At 39.4% G+C, this 23,947-nt stretch overlaps 1 protein-coding gene across 5 annotated transcripts in view; it reads right to left on the reverse strand.

Annotated features, from left to right (window-relative positions):
* The window catches only part of Synd (protein kinase C and casein kinase substrate in neurons protein Synd), a 762,925-nt gene that overhangs the window by 182,467 nt on the left and 556,511 nt on the right, over positions 1-23,947 (reverse strand). For all 5 annotated transcript variants that reach the window (XM_067143439.2, XM_067143441.2, XM_067143442.2 and 2 more), the window contains one exon: positions 4,484-4,632. In XM_067143439.2, coding sequence (XP_066999540.1) covers positions 4,484-4,632 — 149 coding nt within the window. The remainder of the gene's footprint in view (positions 1-4,483; positions 4,633-23,947) is intronic.

Genomic DNA, 23,947 nt, shown 5'->3' on the forward strand with positions numbered 1-23,947 from the left:
GAATCCAAGATGTAAAATCACTGTCAGTTATATAAAACGGAAGTGTGAACGTAATAAACATGTTAGAATGTATACGGTTGGTATATCTGAAAGTAGAAAAGAAAATGGAACTTCTTGTAGAGGCGTTGCTAATGATAAAACGTATGTCAAAGCTAGCGGATGTCAGTAATTATGTTGGTAGTCGATTGGATCTAAAAGACAGTCAAGTTGATGTTATAACTCCGTTGAAACATTTGTTGGAAGAAATGATCAAGTTTTTTCGTATGGTGCGTATTAAGTACGTCGGGCTGTTCCAGCAACGCTAGTCAAGCTAGTAATTTACTCTCTTTTAACATACTTTGGTGCATTATCGTTGTTTTAGATGTTATTGTATAATGTTTTACGAAATCATTTTTCAACATTTTACCCTATAATTTATAAGATTAGAATGACTCCATATGTATTATTTTTAAGATTGATATAGGCTGATGATGCCCGTAAAGAAGGGTGAAACATGTACCATTGACTTTTATGTATTATGTATAAAAAATTTAACCATATGAAATAGTGGATCATATTGTATTGTATTGAACAGGTGGACTTAAAATATTGTAATAATATTTGAGACATACGTCAACTTCAATACGGAACCAAAATGAGAATAGTTACTTGTAACATGATAATACATTACGGAGATCAGGTACCTAGGTATTAATATAAGGAATGATCTTCATTGGGGTAATCACAGTAACAAGGTTGTCAAGAAAGGTTACTGATCTTTTCACATAGTTATGAGGGTATTTATGAACAGTAGTAAGGATGTAAAGGAGAGAGAGCATATAAGTCTCCCGTAATACACCAATTAAAGTATGGTTCCAGTGTATGGGACCCATACCAAGACTACTTGATATGAGAATTAGAAAAGATCTGAAGGAAAGCAGCGCAGCAAGATTTGCTCTTGCCTATTTCCGATAAGAGAGTAGTGTCGAAGTTTATAATTTTCATGTTCCGTATTGATGATAATATAATTATTGTAGACAAATGAGGTAGTCCACCTAATCAATATGATATAATTTTAGTACTTCAATTTATTTTAATATTTAATAACTGTAATAAATAACTCCTATTGATATTAGGCCATCATCAGCCATAAAATCTTAAAACACTTAAAAAACTAACTGGTCATACACATTACAGATACTTGAAAATTGGTCTGATCCAATATTCAAGATCTACTAAAATAAGTCACTATCTTGAGGATTAATTTTTTTAAGTGTTTTAAGATTAAGTATTATTGGACCAAATTGATAACTGGGAAGAGCAGGCTCAAGATCAAAAAGGATGGAAGAGGATTGTAAGATCGGCATGGGAACTTCACGCCCCTCAGAAGCCTACGGAGTGAGTGAGTGAGTGTTGATTTGGTGGATTAACTCCTTCATATACGAGAGAGTAGTGTTATGAAAATGTTGCAAAATCTGGGCTGGGAAGATTTGGAAGTATGGAGACACACAGCTTGACTAAGTGGAATGTTTTGAACTGTCCATGGAGAGATGGCTTGGAATGACATTAGGAGACGAATAAGCTTGAGTGACGTTTTTAAAAGTAAGAAAGATCATAAAATTAAGGTAAATTTGGAATTTAGGAGGACAAATTGGGGTAAATACTCGTTTATGGATACAGACTCTGCAAAGAGGCCTAGGGGACAGCCTAGAATGAGAAGAAGGAGCTCTGTTGTGGAATGTATTGCAAATACAGGAGTCAATAGCAATAAAGTATTAGAAGAGGAATGGTGGAAATATCAAGTAAGTAAGGTGGAGGGCTTTGGTACACTACCCTACCCAGAGAGAATAAGGAAAAGGGAATGGATGAAGAAGAAGAAGAATTGTTTATTGGAAGAGTTATTAGAGAATGGAAAAATTTATCATGGGAGATATTTGATAAATTTCGAAGTTATTTGAAAACACGAAAAAGGGCTAGGTAAGCAACTGACAGGTAATCTGCCACCTGGGTGACAGCCCCAAATGAAGATCACTGGTGATTGATTATTGATGACTGATCAAGAGCTGGAAGTCCAAAGTTAGAATTTCAGAAAATAACAACATAAGAATCCAGATTTTTCAACCAAGAATAAAGCTTAGTATAGGATACAAGATACAGACAACACAAAAAGTTATCAAGGAAACTACTGAAAACAATTAGAACATGTGAATCCTATGTTCCTATGGTCAAAAGGGAAGACGATAATCCACAAGATGAAAAATGATCAAGGAGAATTTCTTGTAGAGAAGGAGAAAATCGAAGAAACCATCAAAACCTTCTTTACAGTCAGTGAATTCCACCCCCACAACAACTAGGAAGATCACAGGAAGCAGTCTTAAATTTGATATCCGAAGAATTGCAGCCTGTTGAAGTGACAGAACTGAAAGCAACATTAACCCATTTGAACTGCAAGACACCAGGAGAGGACCTGATAACACACAAAATGCTAAAGGTTGGAAGAGAATAGAAACGGCACTTATGCTACTCCTAAACATGTGTCTCAATGAAGGAAGGATTCCCAATTCATGACAAAACACAGAGGCGATTCTACTGTTCAAGAAGTCCCATTGTACATATATGGAAAACAACAAGCCCAGCAGTCTACTTTCCATCTTTTATAAATTACTAACCAAATCGTTACAAACAAGGAACTCTGACTCTTACCAGACAGTCATGCAAGCAGGATTCAGAAAAGATTTCAGTACGATTGTCCATCTTCAAACAATACATACTCGGATTAAAAATTGTACTGGGTACAGTGTCCCTCTACATATAGCATTAGTGGACTATGAAAAAGCTTTTAATTTGACTAAGGAATGGGCTGTACTTGAAGCAATGGACCACGCACATGTTGACTCCAGATAAATACATCTAGACCATGCTACTTTACACGTCAAAACTGAAGAAAACTGGATCACAAAGACGGTTCCAAATGAGAGAGGCACTAGGCAAAGCAATACCATCTCGCCTAACTATTTACCTTGACGTTAGAGGAAGTATTCAAGAATCTAGCCTGGGATCGGAAGAGAGTCAATCTCAACAGTAAATATCTCGGTCATCTACACTTTGCTGATGATGATGTCCTCATCAGCAGTCATACCGGGGAACTGGAAACAATGCTGCAGGAACTGAAGGAAGCTTCCCAAGCTGTGGGTTTGAAAATGAACCTGCAGAAAACTAAAATTAATAGCCCAAACAACACGCAGGTTACCATCAACAACAACATGCTTGAGAATGTCAATGAGTATGTGTACCTGGGCCACAACACTGAACTTGGGCAAGACAACCAGATAGCAGAGATTACCCAAAGAATCGGGTTGACCTGGATGGTATTCAGAAAACTCTGTTAAAATCCTCCGCAAATCAAACTTCCCTAATTATCTCAAAAGGAATGTGTACAATATGTGCAACCTGCCAACTGTAACCTACGGGCTTGAAAATGTGACTTTAATGCTCAAAAGCTTTAACTGACCCCGAATTGGCCACAGCAATTGAGAGGCGATGTTGGGTGTTAGCCTGAGGGAGCAAATATGGAACTAGAATATTCAGAGGAAAACCTGAGTCACAGATGTGATAGAACAAATGGCACAACTCAGGTGGTAGTGAACAGGCCAAGTTGCAAGAGATGACAACAAGTGGACCAAATCTGTGGTACACAGGAGTCCCCATGATTCACAAAGGAGAGTTAGCGGACCCCAAGCAAAGTGGCAAGGCGATACACAGTGCCATGCAGGGAGAAACTGGAATGAAACTCCCCAACACAGAATGGCATTGAAACAATTGGAAGAAGCCTAGATTCAGGAGTGGATGTTGAAAGGCTAGAAGAGGAGGAGGAAGAGAGACAAGAATCATTTTAAAACAGAAAACAAACTATGCTCAGAACAAAATTTTTGCAAAAAATGAGGTATGATCTCAAGATATAAACAAATAAACAAAAAGCAAGTAAATTATAGACTTGCAATAAGAAGTGTCAAAAGTCACCTGTGCAAAGGATTGCTAGAAAATGTTTTGGTTGTGTCATGCAAGGCAGATGTGGTAGACTAGAACATCAAAATAAGTTCCCGGATAAGAAAATGTTAGGATGCTAGGATCCTACAAGAAGGTAGTTGGATAAAATTAAGAATCTAGACATCAAAGCAGAAACTTTGGATACTATACCTACGTAGTTAGAGAATAAATTAACTAAAACAGAAATAGAGCTGTATCACTTGTAAAATTCCTACACAGCTCACTGGTAAGTTACAATTCTGACATTTTAAACAGACAGAAACTACAGCAACACATTCATCTGGTATGAACTGTCTCTCACAGTACTAAAATCCTGAATTGTTAATGTTCTCTTCATTGTTTTAACCCACTAGTAAATCTGAATTTCATAACAATGGGTATCTCTAACATTTTTAGCACTATTCTATTTGGAACTTCTTTCTTCTTCCCACTGTATTCCTGCTATGAAATTACACACCTTGTGGTAAGTATCTTTCTGCCACGTCTTCACTTGTTGCATCACATCATTGCACAGATTGTCCTTCACTTTAAGATGTAAATCGCATAGTCGGTCTGCCTCTACAAGAACACCTTTCCATGCTGCCTCTGTTGTTCCATATTCAGGACCTATAAACATAATTGCAATATCTTTACCATTGAAGAACAAGGACTAGACAACATTAGACAGATATTTTCACCTTGATATTTCTCTCTACAGCTCTTTCTGAAATTAGCCATCCCATGGGAAGCTGAGTTATTTTATTTTACAAGGCTGTTTCTTTATTAATTGCAACACTGATATATGTACACCCAGAAACCGAATCAGTGTTTTTCGCATATAGACATATTATGGTGGTACACAACCTAACTCACAGTATAATGGACTTGCCCATCCAACACTGCACATGCACTGTGCTGTGCTGTGAAGAATAGTGTTATCTGTGACTAGTTGAACAGTTTGTACATTCTCAAAACAGGGACAGCGTAGCATGATTAAAATTGAATGTGTCCATGGCCATACAGCAGGATGGAGTCATGAAGGTTCTCACAAGGGGTGCAGGGATTCGGTGTTGCCTTACAGAATTACGGCATGGTAGGTCACAGCCTTCTATGACATACCACAGCATGTGGCAGACATACCTCAGCATTAATGAATGTAGGTTTTCGTGGCTCATTGTATTAACATACAAAAATAAATGAACTGGATTAAAGCCACTATATATATTTAATAATAAAGCCAAGCTTTCAGCCAAATTACACTAGCCTTCATCAGGGCATGTTAAGTTTTGCCTCCGACAGTGAGCAAAGAAATTCTCCGAAGGAATGTCTTAGTCATGCCCATACCATCCACGGCCTGCCCCACTAACTGGACTCAAGGATCGTGGCGCTGTGCTGTGGTGGTTGGGAGGGAAGTTACTGATTCACTGCCCTCTGTCGACAGTTTGAGTGCGTCCCGCTGTGCCATGATGGTGTTATGCATGTATTTCTGCATTACAGGTCTCCATGTATTTGATAACTTGAAGACGTCTTCCCTCTTGATGTTATTTGAGCACAGCTCTATCTCTATGGCTTCCCTCACAAGACGAGCACAGAAGTCTTTTACAGGCGCGATGACCTTCGCCTGGTCAAAGAGGATTTCATGGTCTGTACTGTAGAAATGTTCTGCTATGGCAGACTGGGTTATAGCGTTCTCCGTGGAGGAAGAAAGAGCGACATTCTTTACCGACCTGATGTGCTCTTTCACCCTGGTGATAACAAGCCTTTTTGTCATGCCAATATATGAACAACCACAACCACATGAAATTTCATATACGCCTGGTGTTTCAAGATGTGGTTTTTCTTTGACTGCTCGAAACAGGGATTTGAGCTTCCGGTCTGCGGTGAAAACTGGAATAATATTGTGGCAGGTATAACTGACAGAATAGGGCGCATTCTTAAGAAGTACAGTCATGTCACACAACTAGTGGCTGATTTATATACTCAATGGTGCTGGAAAGTGTTCTATCATCTACCTATCATTCTATTCTCTGGACTATGATTTTGATTCAATACTGGAGATGAAGAAACCAATTTATGGCACTGACTTCACAACTGTTCTCCAGCTCTGCAGGCAGCAGATTGCTCCATTCGCACTACACAGAGAACAGATGCTACTACAGGTACCGTTCACACCACTCTGGTGGCAATTTTGGGTACAAACTGGTGGATAAAAAAAAATAGCAGAGTAAGATATAAGCAGATGTCAGATATTAAAACTGCTGGAAATGAAGTTTTATCCTGCAGGCTTACCCACCTGCACCAGAGTTCAGACAAATAACTGGAGACTGCATTTGCATTCTGAAATCTGATTTCATGAAGCATCCGTGTCAGGTCTTTTCTAAAAAAGGTTTGCAGTCTGTTGGTTGTGTTATCTACAGAATCTTACCAATAATTTATTAATAAGGAAAAACTAATAACACTAAATTTCCAACTATTCGGAGTAGGTAAGCGATTTCCTTTATTTTAATATACTGTATTTATTCATAAATTTATTTCTTATTCTTCTTCTTCTTCCCCTTCTTCTTCTTCTTATCATTTCAGCCAGCTATGGACCATGTTAATATAACTGTTTTCTTCCTCCAACTTTAACATTTACCTTGTAATGTGGCATTATTTCTGAATGTTGTCGCTTCCTTTTTACAGTCAATATCTTGCCTGTTTTAAGCATAGACTTCTCGTGGAAAGTCTGATGTTCTTTGAGTTTCATCTTAAGCAGGTTATACTTTCAATGAACCGTATCATATCACAGTCTATACGGCATCATTTAACATTAATACACATATTTGAGGCTAACGCCAAGGTGCGAATTTGAGAGGGCCAGAAGTCCATGTCCCTGGGTGTGTCAACGCCAGAGCGCGACTCACGTAAACCCCAGCGAGAGGAGGGTGGATTTGTTTTTCAGTTGTGTAGACCCTGTGGACAGTTTGGGTGCGCAAAGCAGAGAGAGAGAGAAAGGAGACAACGAGAGTGAGACTCAGATAGCCAATTTGGTAGGTGCAGCCTTTAGTGCCAAAATAATGCAGCCAAATCTGAGTATTCCAGCATTGGAATCAGGCTAAATAGAGCTCATATTTCTGTGCAAGTGCAATTTCCTGCATAGATAAGATGGTGCTGGATCTTCCCTACATTTAAGAAGTGTCACTAGTCCCTTAGATATCATAAATGTGCCTGTTGAGTGATTCTCCCAGTTATTTCAAACAGCCGTTAGGACGCCAGTGCTTGACAAAGAGGAGCTGTTGTACCTCGGGGAAATACCGTAGCTAATGTAGGTCTCCTCTAGGGTATAAAAGGAAGCTGTGACACAAGCCGAGACCTCCAGTTGCAAACAGACAAGTGCACAGTACGCATCGTTCATGTCTTTTCCAAACACAAAGCAAATTATAACAAGTGTTAGGTAAAGCTCACCAGAGCAAGTATATTGAATAATTAACTGTGTTGCTAGACAGAATTTCTTAGTGAGATAGTGCAGATCATGCCGTGAGACCGCTAGGAGGACCATCTTGACCGTGACCAGGTAAATACTCATAATAGGCTCTATCTACGGTCATACTAATTACCATGAAAACAGATACTGTTAGTGGTATCTAAGCCTAGGTCTTGACGCTATACAAGCGTACGAAATAGGTGGCGAAGAGAGAAACAACCTAATTCTTCATCCAGAGTTGCAAAAGATGGCTGAAGACCATAAGAAGGAGAAGGCACCAATAATGGCGTTTGCACCGTCGAACCGGCAGTCATTAGGACCTGCAGCCCATAGCACTGTAATGTGCTAAAGAGTGGAAGATGGAGTGTTTCAGAAAAGTTGAACTGCTTCCATGCATGAATTGTAGTTGTGGATTTGATTCAGGGCCTTTCAGAATTGTAAATAGTAAGTTGTAACTTTAAGCCCAAGAGGCAAGTAAATTCAGTTAATAGTATTTGTAAATATGCTTGGGGCTAATGGCATGTTCAAATTGTTATTTCTTAGGTTTGTTCAGAAAGGATATGAAGGTACTGTGATAGTTTAGTGTTGTTTAATTAAAGTAGTATAGGTCTATTTGTGTTGCGCAGACACGTAGAAGTTTTGATGACAGTTTCTTCGTCATAAATTGGACATCAATTTGCCTCTCAAGGATCGAGCGGGGAGCATAATATTGCAGGAAAGCTGACCACACATTATTGGAGACATGTAACCCGCACTACAACTCCGTGTTAAGACAAGGCAAATTGACATCCAGAACTTTGAAGATTGTGAGAGCAAGGCCAAGCCCTAACGACAACAGGAAGTGTACACATTATTATTTTCTTTTCTGGTTGTGGTTTTATTTGTCTTGTGTATTTTTTTCCAGTACGTGATTTGATACCGTATTTGGCTTTGCTTAAGGGAATCACAGCCCGCACACTATATTTGGGGCGTGAAGTTTTGTCCTCTCTTCAATTGTAAACAGGATCGCTTCCCGTAGGTAAATTCTGTCTTATTTTGGAAGATAGAGGCAGGCCCAAGCAAGTGTGTGTTTGATATTTGTGTCCCAACCAGTTCGGAGCTATTTATCAAGGCCAAGATGTGTGAATCTATTATTACAATTTCAGGCTAATGGACGATTTAGACCAAGGCCTTCGGCCAACAACAGTTTAACTTATTTGAACCTCCATCATAAATCCATAATTTCCCACATTCCATGTAATGAACTTTGAGGAACTGGGTTCTTCACCCATGTAATTTTGAATGACCTGTGTTGTCAGATTTTGTTTTATGTGTGTTGTTTTCATTGGGGTCAATTTTTATTCTGAACCTTATGTTTTATTTGTTTAATAAATCCATACTCCCCCTTATTTTGTGGAGTTCTCATTCACGACAATGTATTTTAGAACATGTCCTATTATTTTTATGTTAATTTTAGTTAGATTTATTTTCTACCCACATTGCCGGACACACCAAGTGTCTTTACTGCTGAGCTAGGCCGTGATTGGACAGGGGATAACGAACACCAGATATAGTCACATGTCATCCCCACTTTTTGCAAGTCTATTTTCACCTCCGTGATCTGAGTCATTTGGTTTTCTTTTGCAGAAAGTAGGTAAAGATTTAGCTTGTCAATCTCAATGGGTTCTTTTGTGGGCTATGTGATCATAAAGTACAATTCTTCTTTTCCACATCATGTCAGTTATTTTTTCCACGAGAATGAAGAGTTTGTGGTTATGTTGTTGTCTATATTTGCTATTTTCATTAATGGGCTCAACATTCTTCTCAGAATTTTCCTTTCTTTGACTTCAAGTTTCTCCAGAAGATCTCTCCTTTGCATAGCAAGGTGGTACTACTACTACTACTACTACTTTTTAGGGTTTTTAGAAATGCTGAGGTGCCAGAATTTTGTCTCATAAGAATTCTTTAACATGCCAGTAAATGTACAGACACAAGGCTGATGGAACTGAGCACCTTCAAATACCACAAACCTGCCAATTTGAGCTCAAAGGGCAGCACTCTACTGCCTAAGCTACCCAACCTGGCTTTAATATTATTACTGGTTTTTTTTTTTTTTTTTTTTTTTTTGCAAGCTGCTTTTACGTCGCACCGACACAGATAGGTCTTATGGCGAAGATGGGATAGAAAAGGGCTAGGAGTGGGAAGGAAGTGTCCGTGGCCTTAATTAAGGTACAGCCCCCAGGATTTGCCTGGTGTGAAAATGGGAAACCACAGAAAACCATCTTCAGGGCTGCCGACAGTGGGGTTCAAACCCACTATCTCCCAAATACTGGATACTGGCCGCACTTAAGCGACTGCAGCTATCAAGCTCAGTGTTATTATTATTATTATTATTATTATTATTATTATTATTATTATTATTATTATTATTATTATTATTTCGTGCGAACCGGCCAAACTTAGGACCATGCCAATACCACTTCACTTCTTTCTTATCATCCATTCTTCCTTCCTCTTTCTCCACAGTGCCTTCATACTTTCAGAATGTTGTACTCTTCTCTCCTCAGTCCATCTTCCCCCTCTGTACTCTTTCTCCCACAAGAATTTTTATGTTGGAAAGTCTTTTCCTGAATTGGTCTCTATCACAACATTCTTCATCTGCAATTCCTAACCTCTTGAGTTCTTCCTTCATCTGCTTGGCATATCCCCCCTGGCTCTTCAAGTAGTATATTTCATTAAAAATTTGTTTATTTAACCTTGCTGGATCCATTCTGACCATGTGTCCATAGAATTGCATCTGTATTTTCCTTATTGTTGTTTCCAGGCCTTCTGTTCTTTTGAATATCTCCTTATTTGACCGTAATCTGTAGTTTCCCTCTACCACTCTTGGGCTGGTAAATCCTCCTTAATATTCTCCTTTCCATCTTTAGTAGTTTTTCCAGTTTCGTTAGTATTGCTGTTTCCACCCCATACAGAATCACTGGTTTTACCACAGCATTATTATGTCTTAGTTTGGCATTAATGGAAAGATTATTTTTGTTGTACATGGCTTTGGTTGCAGTGTTTAGCCTTTCCAACTTAAGTTTCCTATTTTCCATGGCTTCTTTATCCATCCCATTGCTACTTATAATCTCTCCCAGGTATTTAAACTGCTTTGTGACCTTCACTTCGCCATATTTCGTCTTCATTGTTTTCACATAATTCCTATCCGTGCTCATCATCTCTGTTTTTGTGAAGGAATTATTTAAACCTGTTTTCTCGGCTATCTCCTGTAATTCATGTATCTGTGTTATTGTTTCCTGTTCTGTCTCAACGAAGAGTGCCAAATCATCAGCTAGGGCCAAACACTTGGGTTTGACATGTTTATTTTTACTACCTATTATAGCACCCAAGTCATTATGTTTCCACAGTGTTTTTATGACCTTATCTAGAACCATGTTGAACAGTGCTGGCGATAAGCTGTCACCCTGTCTCAGACCTGTTTTTATCTGGAAGGGTTTCCTGATCTCTCCTCAAAATTTCACTTTGTATATGGTGTTTGTTTGTGTTAACTTAACCTTTAATTAGTCGCTCACGGAGATTTTCTCCGGGCCGATTACATTTTGCACAGTACTGAACTTCCCAGTTGAACTGTCGGTCTCCCCATCCCTATACCTTTCTCCTTGTTCATTTGGACTCGTCCTGTCAGCATTTCGGAGCGATTGTGCATCCTGTGTGCGAGTGTGGGATCATTGTTGTGACGAGTGACATCACCTGGACGTTTCCTCCGTGTGCCATTAAGTAAATTACCTCATATTTTTGTGCATAATTTTTTTATTTTGGAGATCGATGACCTTGTTGTTTTGTTTTTCTAAACTTATTTTAGAAAAATATTATTTCATATTTCATGTGATGTGATCGTTGTAGGTAATGGCGAGTCTCAGAAATTTAATATCATAAGATCATTCGACATAGTTAGGGTCTACATTATTCTGCTTTTAGATCAAACAAACTGTAAAAATAACCTACAAGTACTTAAAAGGTTTTCTTTAATTATACCAAAGAATACTGCAAATGAACATGCCAAAACAACATCTCAAAGGATGAAAATGACGCGCATTTTCAACCCTGGAGGTTACCTCCGTGCGCGACTAGTAACGTAATAATTTTTGCCCGACTAGACAAGGGTTAAGTAAGTTGAGTGTTTTTTGATCGATGCCATATTCTCTCAGAATGTCCATCAATGTGTCTATCTATTGAATCGTATGCTTTCTGAAAGTCAACGAAAGATATGAAGATGTTCTTTGGTCGCGCATTGTAATATTTGATTATCAATTTTAGTCTCAAGATTTGATCCCAACTTGTGGTCAATTTGCAGTGTCAGTCTGTTCAATAGGAGTTTAGAAAAAAATCTTATACGTGACAGATAAAAGTGATATTCCTCGGTAGTTGTTGACATCTGCTTTCGGTCCCTTTTTATGTAGCGGGTATATTAATGCCACTCGCCAGTCTTCTGGCATTTTTTCATCTCTCCAAATATTCTGGAACAGTTCTGTTGCTCCAGTGATAAAAGCATCATTGGCTATCTTTCACAGTTCTGCTATTACTCCATCTTCACCAGGTGCTTTGTTGTTCTTTAGAGAGTTTATTACTTCCCGTACCTGTTCCTCGTCTGGTGGTTCGGAATCTGGGTTCTGGATTGCGTCCTTCTCAATCTCCAATTTTTCCCATGGTGATTCACAGTTAAGGAGGTCTTCAAAATACTTTGCAAGGATCTCACAGTTATCTTTATTGTTCAGGGCAAGAGTTCCATCTGTTTTCTTGACATGCAGGCTCGGTGCTATATAACCTTTGATTATATTTTTAAAGGCCCTACGGAATAATCTGGTATTGTTTTTCTTGAAGTTCTCATCCATTTCTGTGACTTCTGCCCTAAGGTGTTCTCTTCTGACTCTTCTCAGTGTTTGGGGTGTTTGTTTCCTTATTTCTCGTGATTTTTCCAAATTTGTCACAGTCTTACTCTTGTTCCATGATTTCCAGGTATGAAATTCATCTTAATCTATGATAAGTAATGGTCTGATGTTACATTAACCTCTCTTCTAACTTTGACGTTATGAATTTCCTTGTAATTGTTCTTAGATATCGCTACATGATCCAGCTGAAATTCGCCTAGCATGGGGTTTGGTGATACCCATGTTTTATTTTTGTTGGGGCGTGCTTTGAAATGGGTAGACATGGGTTTTAAGTTATTCATGTTGCATAAATTGATCAGTCATTCTCCGTTTTTATTCGACCTGTTGTGTGCCAGGTATTGTCCAACTACTTCAATGTACTTCCTTTCCTGCCCCACTTGTGCATTAAAGTCTCCCAATAAAATTATGATGTTATTTTTTGGGATCTTGAGTATTTCATCCCCCAGTTTGTCCCAAAACTCTTCAACCATATCGGGATTCTTTTTATTATCCTCATTTATTGGTGTATGAGCATTTATCAGCGTGTATTTCTTATTCGCTGATTTGACCGACATGAGCGATAGTCTTGAGTTTACATTCTTGAAGTCGACTATAGTGTTTAGAAACATTTTGTTTACTACAAAGGCTGTTCCCAGTTGCGGGACGTATTTCATGACCTTTTTTCTGGGCTTTCCTTTGAAGATTCTGAACCCATCTGATTCAAAGGGTTTTTCATCCACGTACCGCATTTCCTGGAGGGCCAATATTGAGATGTCGAGTCTATGTAGCTTCGCTGTTAACTGTTTCAGTTTTCCAACCTGAATAAGGGAGTTGATGTTGAATGTTCCAAAATAGTATTTTCTCTTATTCTTGAATTTAGCAATGTTCTTGTGGTGCTCCGATTCACTCACGAGCTTCAAAATGTCAGGCACCCTGGAATCCGAAAGCCCGATTTTGTCTTCAGGGTAATTTAATTCATAAGAAGCTTGTTCCATGATATTAATGTTCATTTTAGGCGTTAGACATAGTCCAACATTGTACAACATTGTACAACTAAGATTGTTAGCATCAGAGGGCCTCATAATGTTTTCTGGTGAAAGGCAGGCATTTCTTCCTACCTTAAACAGGTATGGTTTTCCCGCCAATACTCGGGTGGCTAATTGCAGTGGTTACCCACTGGGCGGTGGGGTCACCACATCCCTACGCCTATTATTATTATTATTATTATTATTATTATTATTATTATTATTATACATCGTTATGCCCTACTCAGGAGCACGGTTGAACTTGTTTAGCTGATGTGTTGACCTTCTTTTCCTCCCAAAATCTCTTCATCCTCTCACTGAGCTTCTTCCTTCGTTCTTCTGTCCAAATTATAGTAGCTCTGGTGTTGGCTTTGTCTTCAAAGTGGTGATTGTTGATTTTGGTTCTGAATTTACATCTGTCCTGTACAATGTCTTCTGAGATGTTGATTTCCTGGAGATCTGTTTCAATTTCACGAAGCCAGCTGTTCTTGGTTTTTAACGAAAGGGCCAGGTTGAGAATTCTTTTAGTTAGCCTGTTAGTGTTCATTCTGATAATGTGTCCATAAAATTCCAATCATCTTTTCCAAAAAGTGTGAGAATTTTTTTCAGAATGACAATATATCTCCTGGGATGATTTTTTTCTCCATATTCCATCTATACAAACTGGGCCAAAAAAATTTCGTAAAATTTTCCTTTCTTGCTTCTCAATGTCTTTGGTTAAAGATCCGTCACCAATGATTAAGGTTTCTGAGGCATATAACGCTTCAGGTTTGATCACTGTATTATAGTGTCTAAGTTTTGCATTCTGAGATATTGATTTTTTATTATACCTGTTCCAAGTGATCCTGTATGCTTTCTGTAATTTGGAAATTCTTTCTTTATTTGCTTCGCAGTTTAAACCAGAGGGCTGGATAATTTCTCCCAAATATTTAAATTGGTTAACTTGAATAATTTTGCCAAATTTAGTTATCATAGGTTGTCCATCTAAGTATCGTGAGGCTCCTTCCATGTACTGAGTTTTCTCATACGAAATTTGAAGTCCTGCTTTGATGGCAACTTCATGTAGTTTTTCAATGGAATGAATTGCTTCATGCCTATTATTGGAAAGGATCTAAAATACCAAGTTAAATAGTAACGGCGATAAACTATCCCCTTGACGGACCCCGGTGTTCACAGGAAAAGGCTCAAATATTTCGCCTAGGAATTTAACTTTAACTTATTATTATTATTCTTTCTTGCGAACCGGCCAAACTTAGGACCACGCCAATACCACTTCACTTCCTTCTCATCATCCCTTCTTCATTCTTTCAGAATGTTGCACTCTTCAGTCCATCTTCCCCCTCTGCGCTCTTTCTTTTCTTCCACAAGAACTTTTATGTTGGTAAGTTTTACTGAATTGGTCTCTATCACAACATTCTTTATCTGCAATTCCTAACCTCTTGAGTTCTTCCTTCATCTGCTTGACATTTCCTTCCCTGGCTCTTCAAGTAGTATATTTTATTAAAAATTTGTTTATTTAACCTTGCTGGATCCATTATGACCATGTGTCCATAGAATTGCAGCCGTCTTTTCCTTGTTGTTGGTGTTGTTGTTGTTGTTGTTAAGTTTTATTAAGTTTTCCCACTAGTCCAATCCCTTGTCCATGTCTTGGGAAATGGGCAATGGCATGAAGTAGTAGGGCATTGCCTGTAGGGGCGAAGTACAGTGGGGATTATATACCCCATGACCAATAAGATTACGTGAAGGTCCAACATGAACCCAAAAGTGATGGCTAACGGGGCTCTGGTAAAGAAGCCATGTTAGGTGTAGCCGCCCAATGGGATTAAGCATGCTTTCAAGACAAATAAGAGCCTTAGATTATGAACTCGAGATGATGATGTTGACAACAGCTAGATGTATACGACAGCTTTCAGCCCAAAGCTACACCAGCTATGAAAACCAAATCAAGACGCAGTTGCCGGACTGGAACCTTGATTATTCCAAAATTGACAAATAAAACTTTTTTTTTTTTTCTCCTGTTACAAGTTGCTTTATGTCGCACCAACAAATGGGTCTTAAGGTGACTATGGGATAGGAAAGGGCTAGGAATATGAAGGTAGTGACTGTGGCCTTATTTGAGGTACAGCCTGGTATGAAAATGGGAAAACCGGATGAGTTGGCTGTGCGGTTAGAGTCGCGCAGCTGTGAGCTTGCATCCGGGAGATAGTGGGTTTGAATCCCACTGTTGGCAGCCCTGAAGATGGTTTTCCACGGTTTCCCATTTTCACACCAGGCAAATGCTGGGGCTGTACCTTAATTAAGGTCATGGCCGCTTCCTTCCCACTCCTATGCCTTCCCTATCCCATCGTTGCCATAAGACCTATCTGTGTCCGTGCGACGTAAAGCCACTAGAAAAAAAAACTAAACCATAGAAAACCATCTTCAGGGCAGCACGGCCAACTCACTCAGTACATACAAACTGAAGACATAGCTGATATGATGGAAAGGAGGACAATTCTCATGATGGGGATGAGTGAAACAAAATGGAAAAATTTTCAATGTAAGACCCATGCAAAGTTGGGTCCGATTATTGTGACTATACTTACTACATTTGATGTGGATAGGATATAACCCGTGAAGTACATTAAGTGTTGTGAGCTGGCATATTAGGTATTTAAACCGTGCAATGAACTGTCTGCACACTTATCACCGGTAGCTGTTATTAGCAAAAAGAGCGATTCATTCAAGTTGCAAATAGGTCAAGGGTGGCAGTATTTCTGAAACAAAGCAGTGTCTGGCGAATGGTTCATATTCCACTGTGGTGAAACTGCATAAAGACACAAATAACTTAAAAAACAAGAAAACTATGGAGCAACACAATGCAAGAAGTCAACACTGGCTAAGAAAGGGTACAAGGGCAAGCTAACATATTATACTGGAACAGCTCAATGTCAAAATAAACCAGGAGGGTTGATCAGACATGTGTCTAAAACCACAGTGTGTGTGGGGATCCGAAGCAAACAGATGAGAATTGCACTCATACTAACAAAAGTGTACCAGTAGAAAATGGTTCAATTTGCATGGCAGTATCGGAATTGCATCTCCCATTTTCTACTTCATCAAACATGGATGTCATTGTGTCAAGCAAGAAAAAGCAGACAACAAACATCTAGTAACCACATTGTAGTCTGGGGAATATTTTCATTGTATACTTCGGAACCATTTATCCACGCGGAAGGCGCTTTAAACCAATTTGATAACAAATCCATATGCAGGTCATATAGAGCCCTATATAATTACTGTCCTTCCTGGAATCGATGAGATCCTCAAGTAAGGCAATGCCAACATATCACTCAGCTAGAAATGTCTGACAGTGGCTGAAAGAACGCAAACAAGGCTTCCGAGTACTTTCCTAGAATTGAACCCAGTTAACCATTTATGGGAATAGACCTACTGTAATGTTTGCTTTATGAACCTCCACCATGCTCCTCAGCAGCTGTGTGATGTACTTTAGCAGCATAACTCCACATACCTGTGAAAACCAACAGCATCCTACCGAGTTGCTCTGTGCTTCCCTTTCAATTCGACTTCTTCTTACACTAGCGTGTAACTGTGTCTATCATTAGTGTTCATATCTTGTTCCTAGCTTCCTATGTTTGACCTACTGTTTATTTGTTAACTTAGTTGCACTGTTGTTGTTTGAATCATCAGTACACGGACTGGTTTGATACAGCTCACAGTACCACCCTATCCTGTGCTAATCTTTTCATTTTTATGTAACTACTACATCCTACACCTGGTCCAATCTGCTTGTTATACTGATACCTCGGACTACCTCTACCGTTCTTACTGCCGACACTTCCCTAAAAAACTAACTGAACAAGTCCTGGGCGTCTTAAGATGTGTCCTGTCATTCTATTTCTTCTTTTCATCATATTTAGTCAAATAGATCTCCTCTCACCAATTCGATTCCATACATCTTCATTTATGATTCAATCTAACCATCTCACCCTCAGCATTCTTTTATCCCTTTCAGACCTGAAAAAAACTGGCAGTGTGAAGTTTTGTTTGTACGTCAAAACCAACCAAAATGCTCTTAAATACATGTATTTTTAGTTTATTCTACAAAATAAAAATTAACAACTGAAAAAAAGCACCCACACCATTGTGCATGTCAGGACTTAATTCACCGCCTACAAAAAAAGAAAAATTACCTCAATGCGTGTGAATATACATATGACCATGATCAAATTTTCTATTTTACAGTGTAGAATAATTTAAAACAATTAAAATCACCGTTCAAACACAAGTAAACATTACATTTTCTACAGTGAGGATGAGTTTTGCTTTTACAGCCCTTCTGACTGTCAGACCTGAAAGGAAACTGGAAGTGTGAATTTTTGTTTCTATGTCAAAAACTTACTAAAATGCTCTCAAATACATGTTTTTACAGTTTATTTTACAAAATAAGAACTATCGTCTCAAAAAAAGAAACCCACACAATTGTGCACATCAGGACTTCATTCACTACTTACAAAAAATTTAAAAAATTCAGCTCAGTACATGTGAATATACACATGTACATGATCAAATGTCCTATTTTACAGCGTGGAACGATTTTAAACAATTAAAATCTTATACACTGCATTTCTCATGTAGAGTATGAGTTCTGCTTTCACAGTCCATTTCATGGCAGCACCCAGCACTCCCACATGCATTGCCTGTAGGTAGGGAGCAGGTTTTTATGTGCTAAAAATGTGAAAATATTTTTCATGTGCAGAAAAACTTTTAAAATATGTGATAAATTAAAATTATTTTCCTTTAAATATCACATAACAACTCACGTCAAGAAGTAAATAAGTAAAACGTTTTGTATTAGAATATCGTGCTACCAAACGTGCTCCTTAAGGCAAATTGGTGCCTGTGTATGGAAACGTGCAGAATGGTATATTAATTTTTTATATGCCAGAATAGATATTATCAATGGTTATTTTTTTTAAAGCTAATGCAACTGGGAAGTGTGAAAGGATCAAAAAAATGCATTTTTTTTTTATTTTATTAAATTAAAGAGCCTCCGTGGCTCAGACAGCAGCGCGTCGGCCTCTCACCGCTGGATACCGTGGTTCAAATCCCGGTCACTCCATGTGAGATTTGTGCTGGACAAAGCGGAGGCGGGACAGGTTTTTCTCCAGGTACTCCGGTTTTCCCTGTCATCTTTCATTCCAGCAACACTCTCCATTCTCATTTCATAGCATCTATCACTCATTAATATAAATCACTTTGGGAGTGGTGATCCCATCGTAATAACAGCCTATATCTGATTCATTCATTACATCCCTGACCCGGTCAAAGACTGGAAAACAGGTTTTCATTTTCATTTTCATTTTATTAAATTCTCCTAAGTTTTCTGAACAAAATGATATGCATTTTAATATTGTTTTGTGCATATTTAGATGTTAAAAAAATATTTAAAAGGACTGTGCATCTCTGTAAGTTGAGTCATGCCACGCTCCTTTGCACTCCGATCTTCATTTCTCCTTCCCCTATGGTGATAAAATTTTCTAGTACATTTTATTGAATTTGTTTTTATGTTGGCTAGTCTGCTGTAGTCTGGGTATGCGCTGCCACGTCTTCTTTTCTTCTATGTAGGGATGGGCATGAGCGCAACTCGAGCGGCTCGAGCTGATAACGTCACTGCTCGATCTAGTTCGAGCAGTACTCGAGCGGGAGTATGGCCTGCCACCTGTGGGTCATCACCTTGTACTAAATCAGATGAGTGGTAATCTCCTTTGCTCTTTTAATACTAATGAAATGAAACCAGTGTGTGTACAGGAACACAACTGAACAAACTATATCCTCATCCGGCAATTTCAGAAATAGCTTGTTACATTTCGTACCATGGGAATAATATTTATAATGATTACGCCTTAACATTATTAACGGAATACATGGAATCCATTACACAACAGAGGAGTATATGGATTATATGGTTGCTATCCTAGAGTAATATTATCTCCTGAGAAATTATACGGCATAATATGTAAGTAATCAATTAGTCAATATAAGATCCACAACATTATAACCGAAATGACAAGGAAATCCTATTTGAACTTAACGTATTTAGTGATCACCAGATTTAATATTTAAAAGAATACAACTCAAGAGTAGATAAGATGAAATAATGAGTAAGATAGAGTATTATGGCGCGAACGCCACTAAACAATAGCCCTAGATAATTAAAGTATATCAATTAAAAATTAAAAGAAAAGTCGAGAAGGACCTTGAAAAATGTTCTGCTTAGCTGGATAGCAGAAAACAAACAGCACGTACCATAAACAGAATCGTGTATGTTAGGCTCGCTTATAATCTATATATTTATATATATATATATAAAGCCAGATGTCCTGACTGACTGACTGACTGACTGACTGACTGATAATCAACGCACAGCAAAACCTACTGGAGATAATTGCATGAAAATTTGAGGACATGTTCCTACCATAGTGTAGATGAGCAGTAAGGAAAGATTTTCATAAATTCCTATTTTAAAGGGGTGAAAAGAGGTGAGTGCGCCTCTGTGGTGTAGTGGTTAGTGTGATTAGCTGCCACCCCCGGAGGCCCAGGTTCGATTCCCGGCTCTGCCACGAAATTTGAAAAAGTGGTACGAGGAATGAAAACGGAGTCCACTCAGCTTCGGGAGGACAACTGAGTAGAGGTGGGTTCGATTCCCACCTCAGCCATCCTCGAAGTGGTTTTCCGTGGTTTCCCACTTCTCCTCCAGGCAAATGCCGGGATGGTGCTTAACATAAGGTCACTTCCTTCCCTCTTCCTTGTCTATCCCCTCCAATCTGCCCATCCCCCCGCAAGACCCCTGTTTAACACAGGTGGTGAGGCCGCCTGGGCGAGGTACTGGTCATCCGCCCCGGTTGTATCCCCGACCCAGAGTCTGAAGCTCCAGGACACTGCCCTTGAGGCGGTAGAGGTGGGATCCCTCGCTGAGTCCAAGGGAAAAACCGAACCTGGAGGGTAACCAGATTAAGAAGAAGAGGAAGAAAAAGGGTTAAATGTGATTTCGTATTTTTGTTGAATATCTCCGTTTTCGTGAAAAATATAGTACATATATATTCATCCAATATTCATCAAAATCGTCTCAATACTACAGCAAACATCTTGCATTTCTTAAAAACTCAACGGAAATATATTTCTTTTCAAGATTATTCCGATGAAGTCCTTCCCTTGTGCGCACGAATCTTTGAGTTTTGCCAAAAAAACTGGCCGCGGCACTTTCCAACATATAAGTGTACGCGCTAATTCACTCCGCTTCCGTGTATTTCAAGAAGGTAATCAACCAAGTCCTTAATGGAAACAAAATACAGTATATAGGCCTACATATACGGATGTTTGTCAGTGAATTAATGAGTGTCTACGTTACCCACCGCTGGCAGCGCAACGGTAAAGTCACCGGAGTGTAGACTGCGAGAATGTAGGTTCGAATCTGTATCTTGGCGGCTTTTTTTAAAAACAAAGGGATATTGTTTTATTTTCTCCTTTTTCTTCTTTTTAATCTGTTTATCCTCCAGGGTCGGTTTTTCCCTCGGACTCAGCGAGGTATCCCGTCTCTACCGCGTGAGATGTAGGGTCGGAGGATACAACTGGAGAGGAGGACCAGTAGCCCACCCAGGCGGCCTCACCTGTTATGCTGAACAGAGGCATTGTGGGGGGGATGGGAAGATTGGAGGGGATAGACAAGGAAGAGGGAAGGAAGCGGTCGTGGCCTTAAGTTAGGTACCATCCCGGCATTTGCCTGGAGAAGTGGGAAACCACGGAAAACCACTTCCAGGATGGCTGAGGTGGGAATCGAACCCACCTCTACTCAGTTGACCTCCGGAGGCTGAGTGGACCCCGTTCCAGCCCTCGTACCACTTTTCAAATTTCGTAGCAGAGCCGGGAATCGAACCCGGACCTCCGGGGGTAGCAGCTAATCACGCTAACCACTACACCACAGAGGCGGACTATTAGGAGAATTATTACCGTTTTTAGTAAATTACGTGTTATATATAGTTAATTATAATGCGTTTCTTTGAATCGTTAAAATGATAATTTAGTTCGATAGCAAATATTTGTGTTTTATATCTGTATTTTGATTTCATAATTAAACGTTAATTTTTAAGATTAATGTGATTTAAATAAGCTCACTCATATCTTTAATATTTCATTATTATTTCATTCCATTCATAAAGCAGGTAAAGAATTTGTTACGAGCTAACTCCGAATACATGTGAAACTTTTCAATTCCGGGGCGGGAAAACACATAATTCACATCTTAAATTTCTTACGGAAGCTGATGAACGCATGGGACTGGTTCGATGGCCTTCAGAAGAAAATGGGAAATAAAAATTATAATGGAACATAACTCTATGACGCGAGCGAAGCCGCGGGCAAAGTGCTAGTGAGATTATATGTAAGTTATAATGAAAAAGGTAACAATCAGAGGTATGACATAGTACGTTAAAGCAAACATCAAAGAAACATATAAACAAAACAAAAAGCAACGTTTTGTATTCTGAACTACTGCATTGTCAGTTTACCAAAATTCCACATTTGAATGTAGAAAGACGAGCTTATCTACTGTACTTCCTTTCAGTCGACTGCGTTGCTTGGTAAGTATTAGACCAGTCTTTGAGAATATGCGCTCTGACGGTACAGAAGTAACAACCGTCAGATATTTCTTAGCCAGCATTGCTAAGTGTGGATACCTTGTCTCATTCTTGCGCCAATAATCGCATGGATCAGCTGATCGCGGAAGATAGGCTTCTTCCAAGTATCTCTGAACTTCTACAGTAGCGTCAGCGCTTGGTACATGCAGGGAGTTTAGTTTGTGAACGTCCTTGTCAAAATTCACCCAGAGCGACTGGCTTGATATACCCGTGCTACTATTACTAGTACTAGCCGCAGACAAAACGTCCTGGTTGATTTCCGATAGAGGAGATGGCCGTGTAGTAGAATGGGTGGTTTGTTCCATCTGAATTAGTGTGGCACATTCTAATTTCAGTTTTTTCACTTGCTCATTTGCCTTAGCAGCACTGATCAAGGCCAAACACTTAAATCGTGGGTCCAGAATTGTTACCAGTGCCATATGTTTGACGTCTTCAACGAATGCAAATCGTCCCCGTAAGTTTCTCGCCAGATCACACCGCAGCTTGTCCACAGGGTCTTCAGATACAACTTCCGTATCCTGAAACTCCAGCTGCAGGAGTCGATTAAGGGGTGTGATTTTCGACAGTGATACATTCTTCTCTGATGACATATCTTGAACTACACTTTCAAACGGCACGAGAATCGGGAGCGTTCTTGACTCATGATATTCCACTCATCTTGCGACAAAGAATCGGGTGCTCCCTGTAGCATGGCTAAGGACGCTGCAATGCACTCCTTCTGTTCGTGCAATCTGAGAAACATGGCATAGATACTATTCCACCTGGTGTCTACTTCTTGCACTAACCTGTGACACGGTTTTCCTAGCTGCTTCTGTACAAGTTTGAGGTTTTCATTTGCCAGGGTGCTCGATCTATAATAGGTGACAATCCCGCGAGCCTTCTCCCTGAGCGTTACCGTCATAGGGTTGTTGTTGAAAGCACCCTTGACAATTAAATTTAGTGTATGGGCGAAGCAGGGCAAATGTTGAACCTGTGGAGGACACCTTACAGCAGCTTTCGTGTTTGGGGCATTATCCGTGACGATGGACGTTACTTTAGTTGCGATGTTCCACGTGTTCATTATGTCTGATAAAGCTTCAGAAATGTGCACGGACGTGTGACTAACTGGGAAGCGTACTGCTTGAAGGGCCATCGTGCGGAATATCCACGATTCGTCGAGATAGTGGCTAGTCACTGCTACAAACGATTCAGTGGAACATGGCCTCCACATGTCCGTTGTCAGCGTGACAGTACGAGCTGCACGTAGTTTGGATTCCACTTCCTAACGTTGCTGTTCATATTTTTCCTCAACCAGGCTGCGAAGCTTGTTTCGCGATGGAATGCGGTACTTTGGGTCCAAGAGGTTTACAAAGCGCTGAAACCCAGCATCGTCTACTATGGATAATGGCTGGAAATCCTTAGCTACCATAGCAACTAAAGCATCGTTTAACTGCAGTTGTCTATGGTCGTTATCTCAAATAAACTAAAACATACTTTCATTACATTACTTTCTTAATATTACGTCATCCATCGTCTGGGGTCAATAGAAAGTGAAACTGATATGTTCTTTACTATACCGGTACTGAATACGTTAAACGCATGTAACTTATGTAGGTCTAATACAAAAATTATAAATAAATATAGATAGGTATTAGACTACAAACATAGTTATGTTCTTTCTATTCAAACTTGCCAGCGTATTTGGTAGTGGGTGCCGGCTCGGCGTCCTCAGTGTGCGATAGCACATCCCCCCGTGAGTCGACATTTACTTGATGTTCCCTTGATGGTTCATTCAATCTGGTTGTCGGAGGACGTACAGTATGGCGTGCTGCTTTAGGTGACGTATCATGGACGACGTGTTTCGGCTTT

Source organism: Anabrus simplex, chromosome 3, assembly GCF_040414725.1.
Source record: "Anabrus simplex isolate iqAnaSimp1 chromosome 3, ASM4041472v1, whole genome shotgun sequence".
In the NCBI taxonomy this organism is placed as follows: domain Eukaryota; kingdom Metazoa; phylum Arthropoda; class Insecta; order Orthoptera; family Tettigoniidae; genus Anabrus; species Anabrus simplex.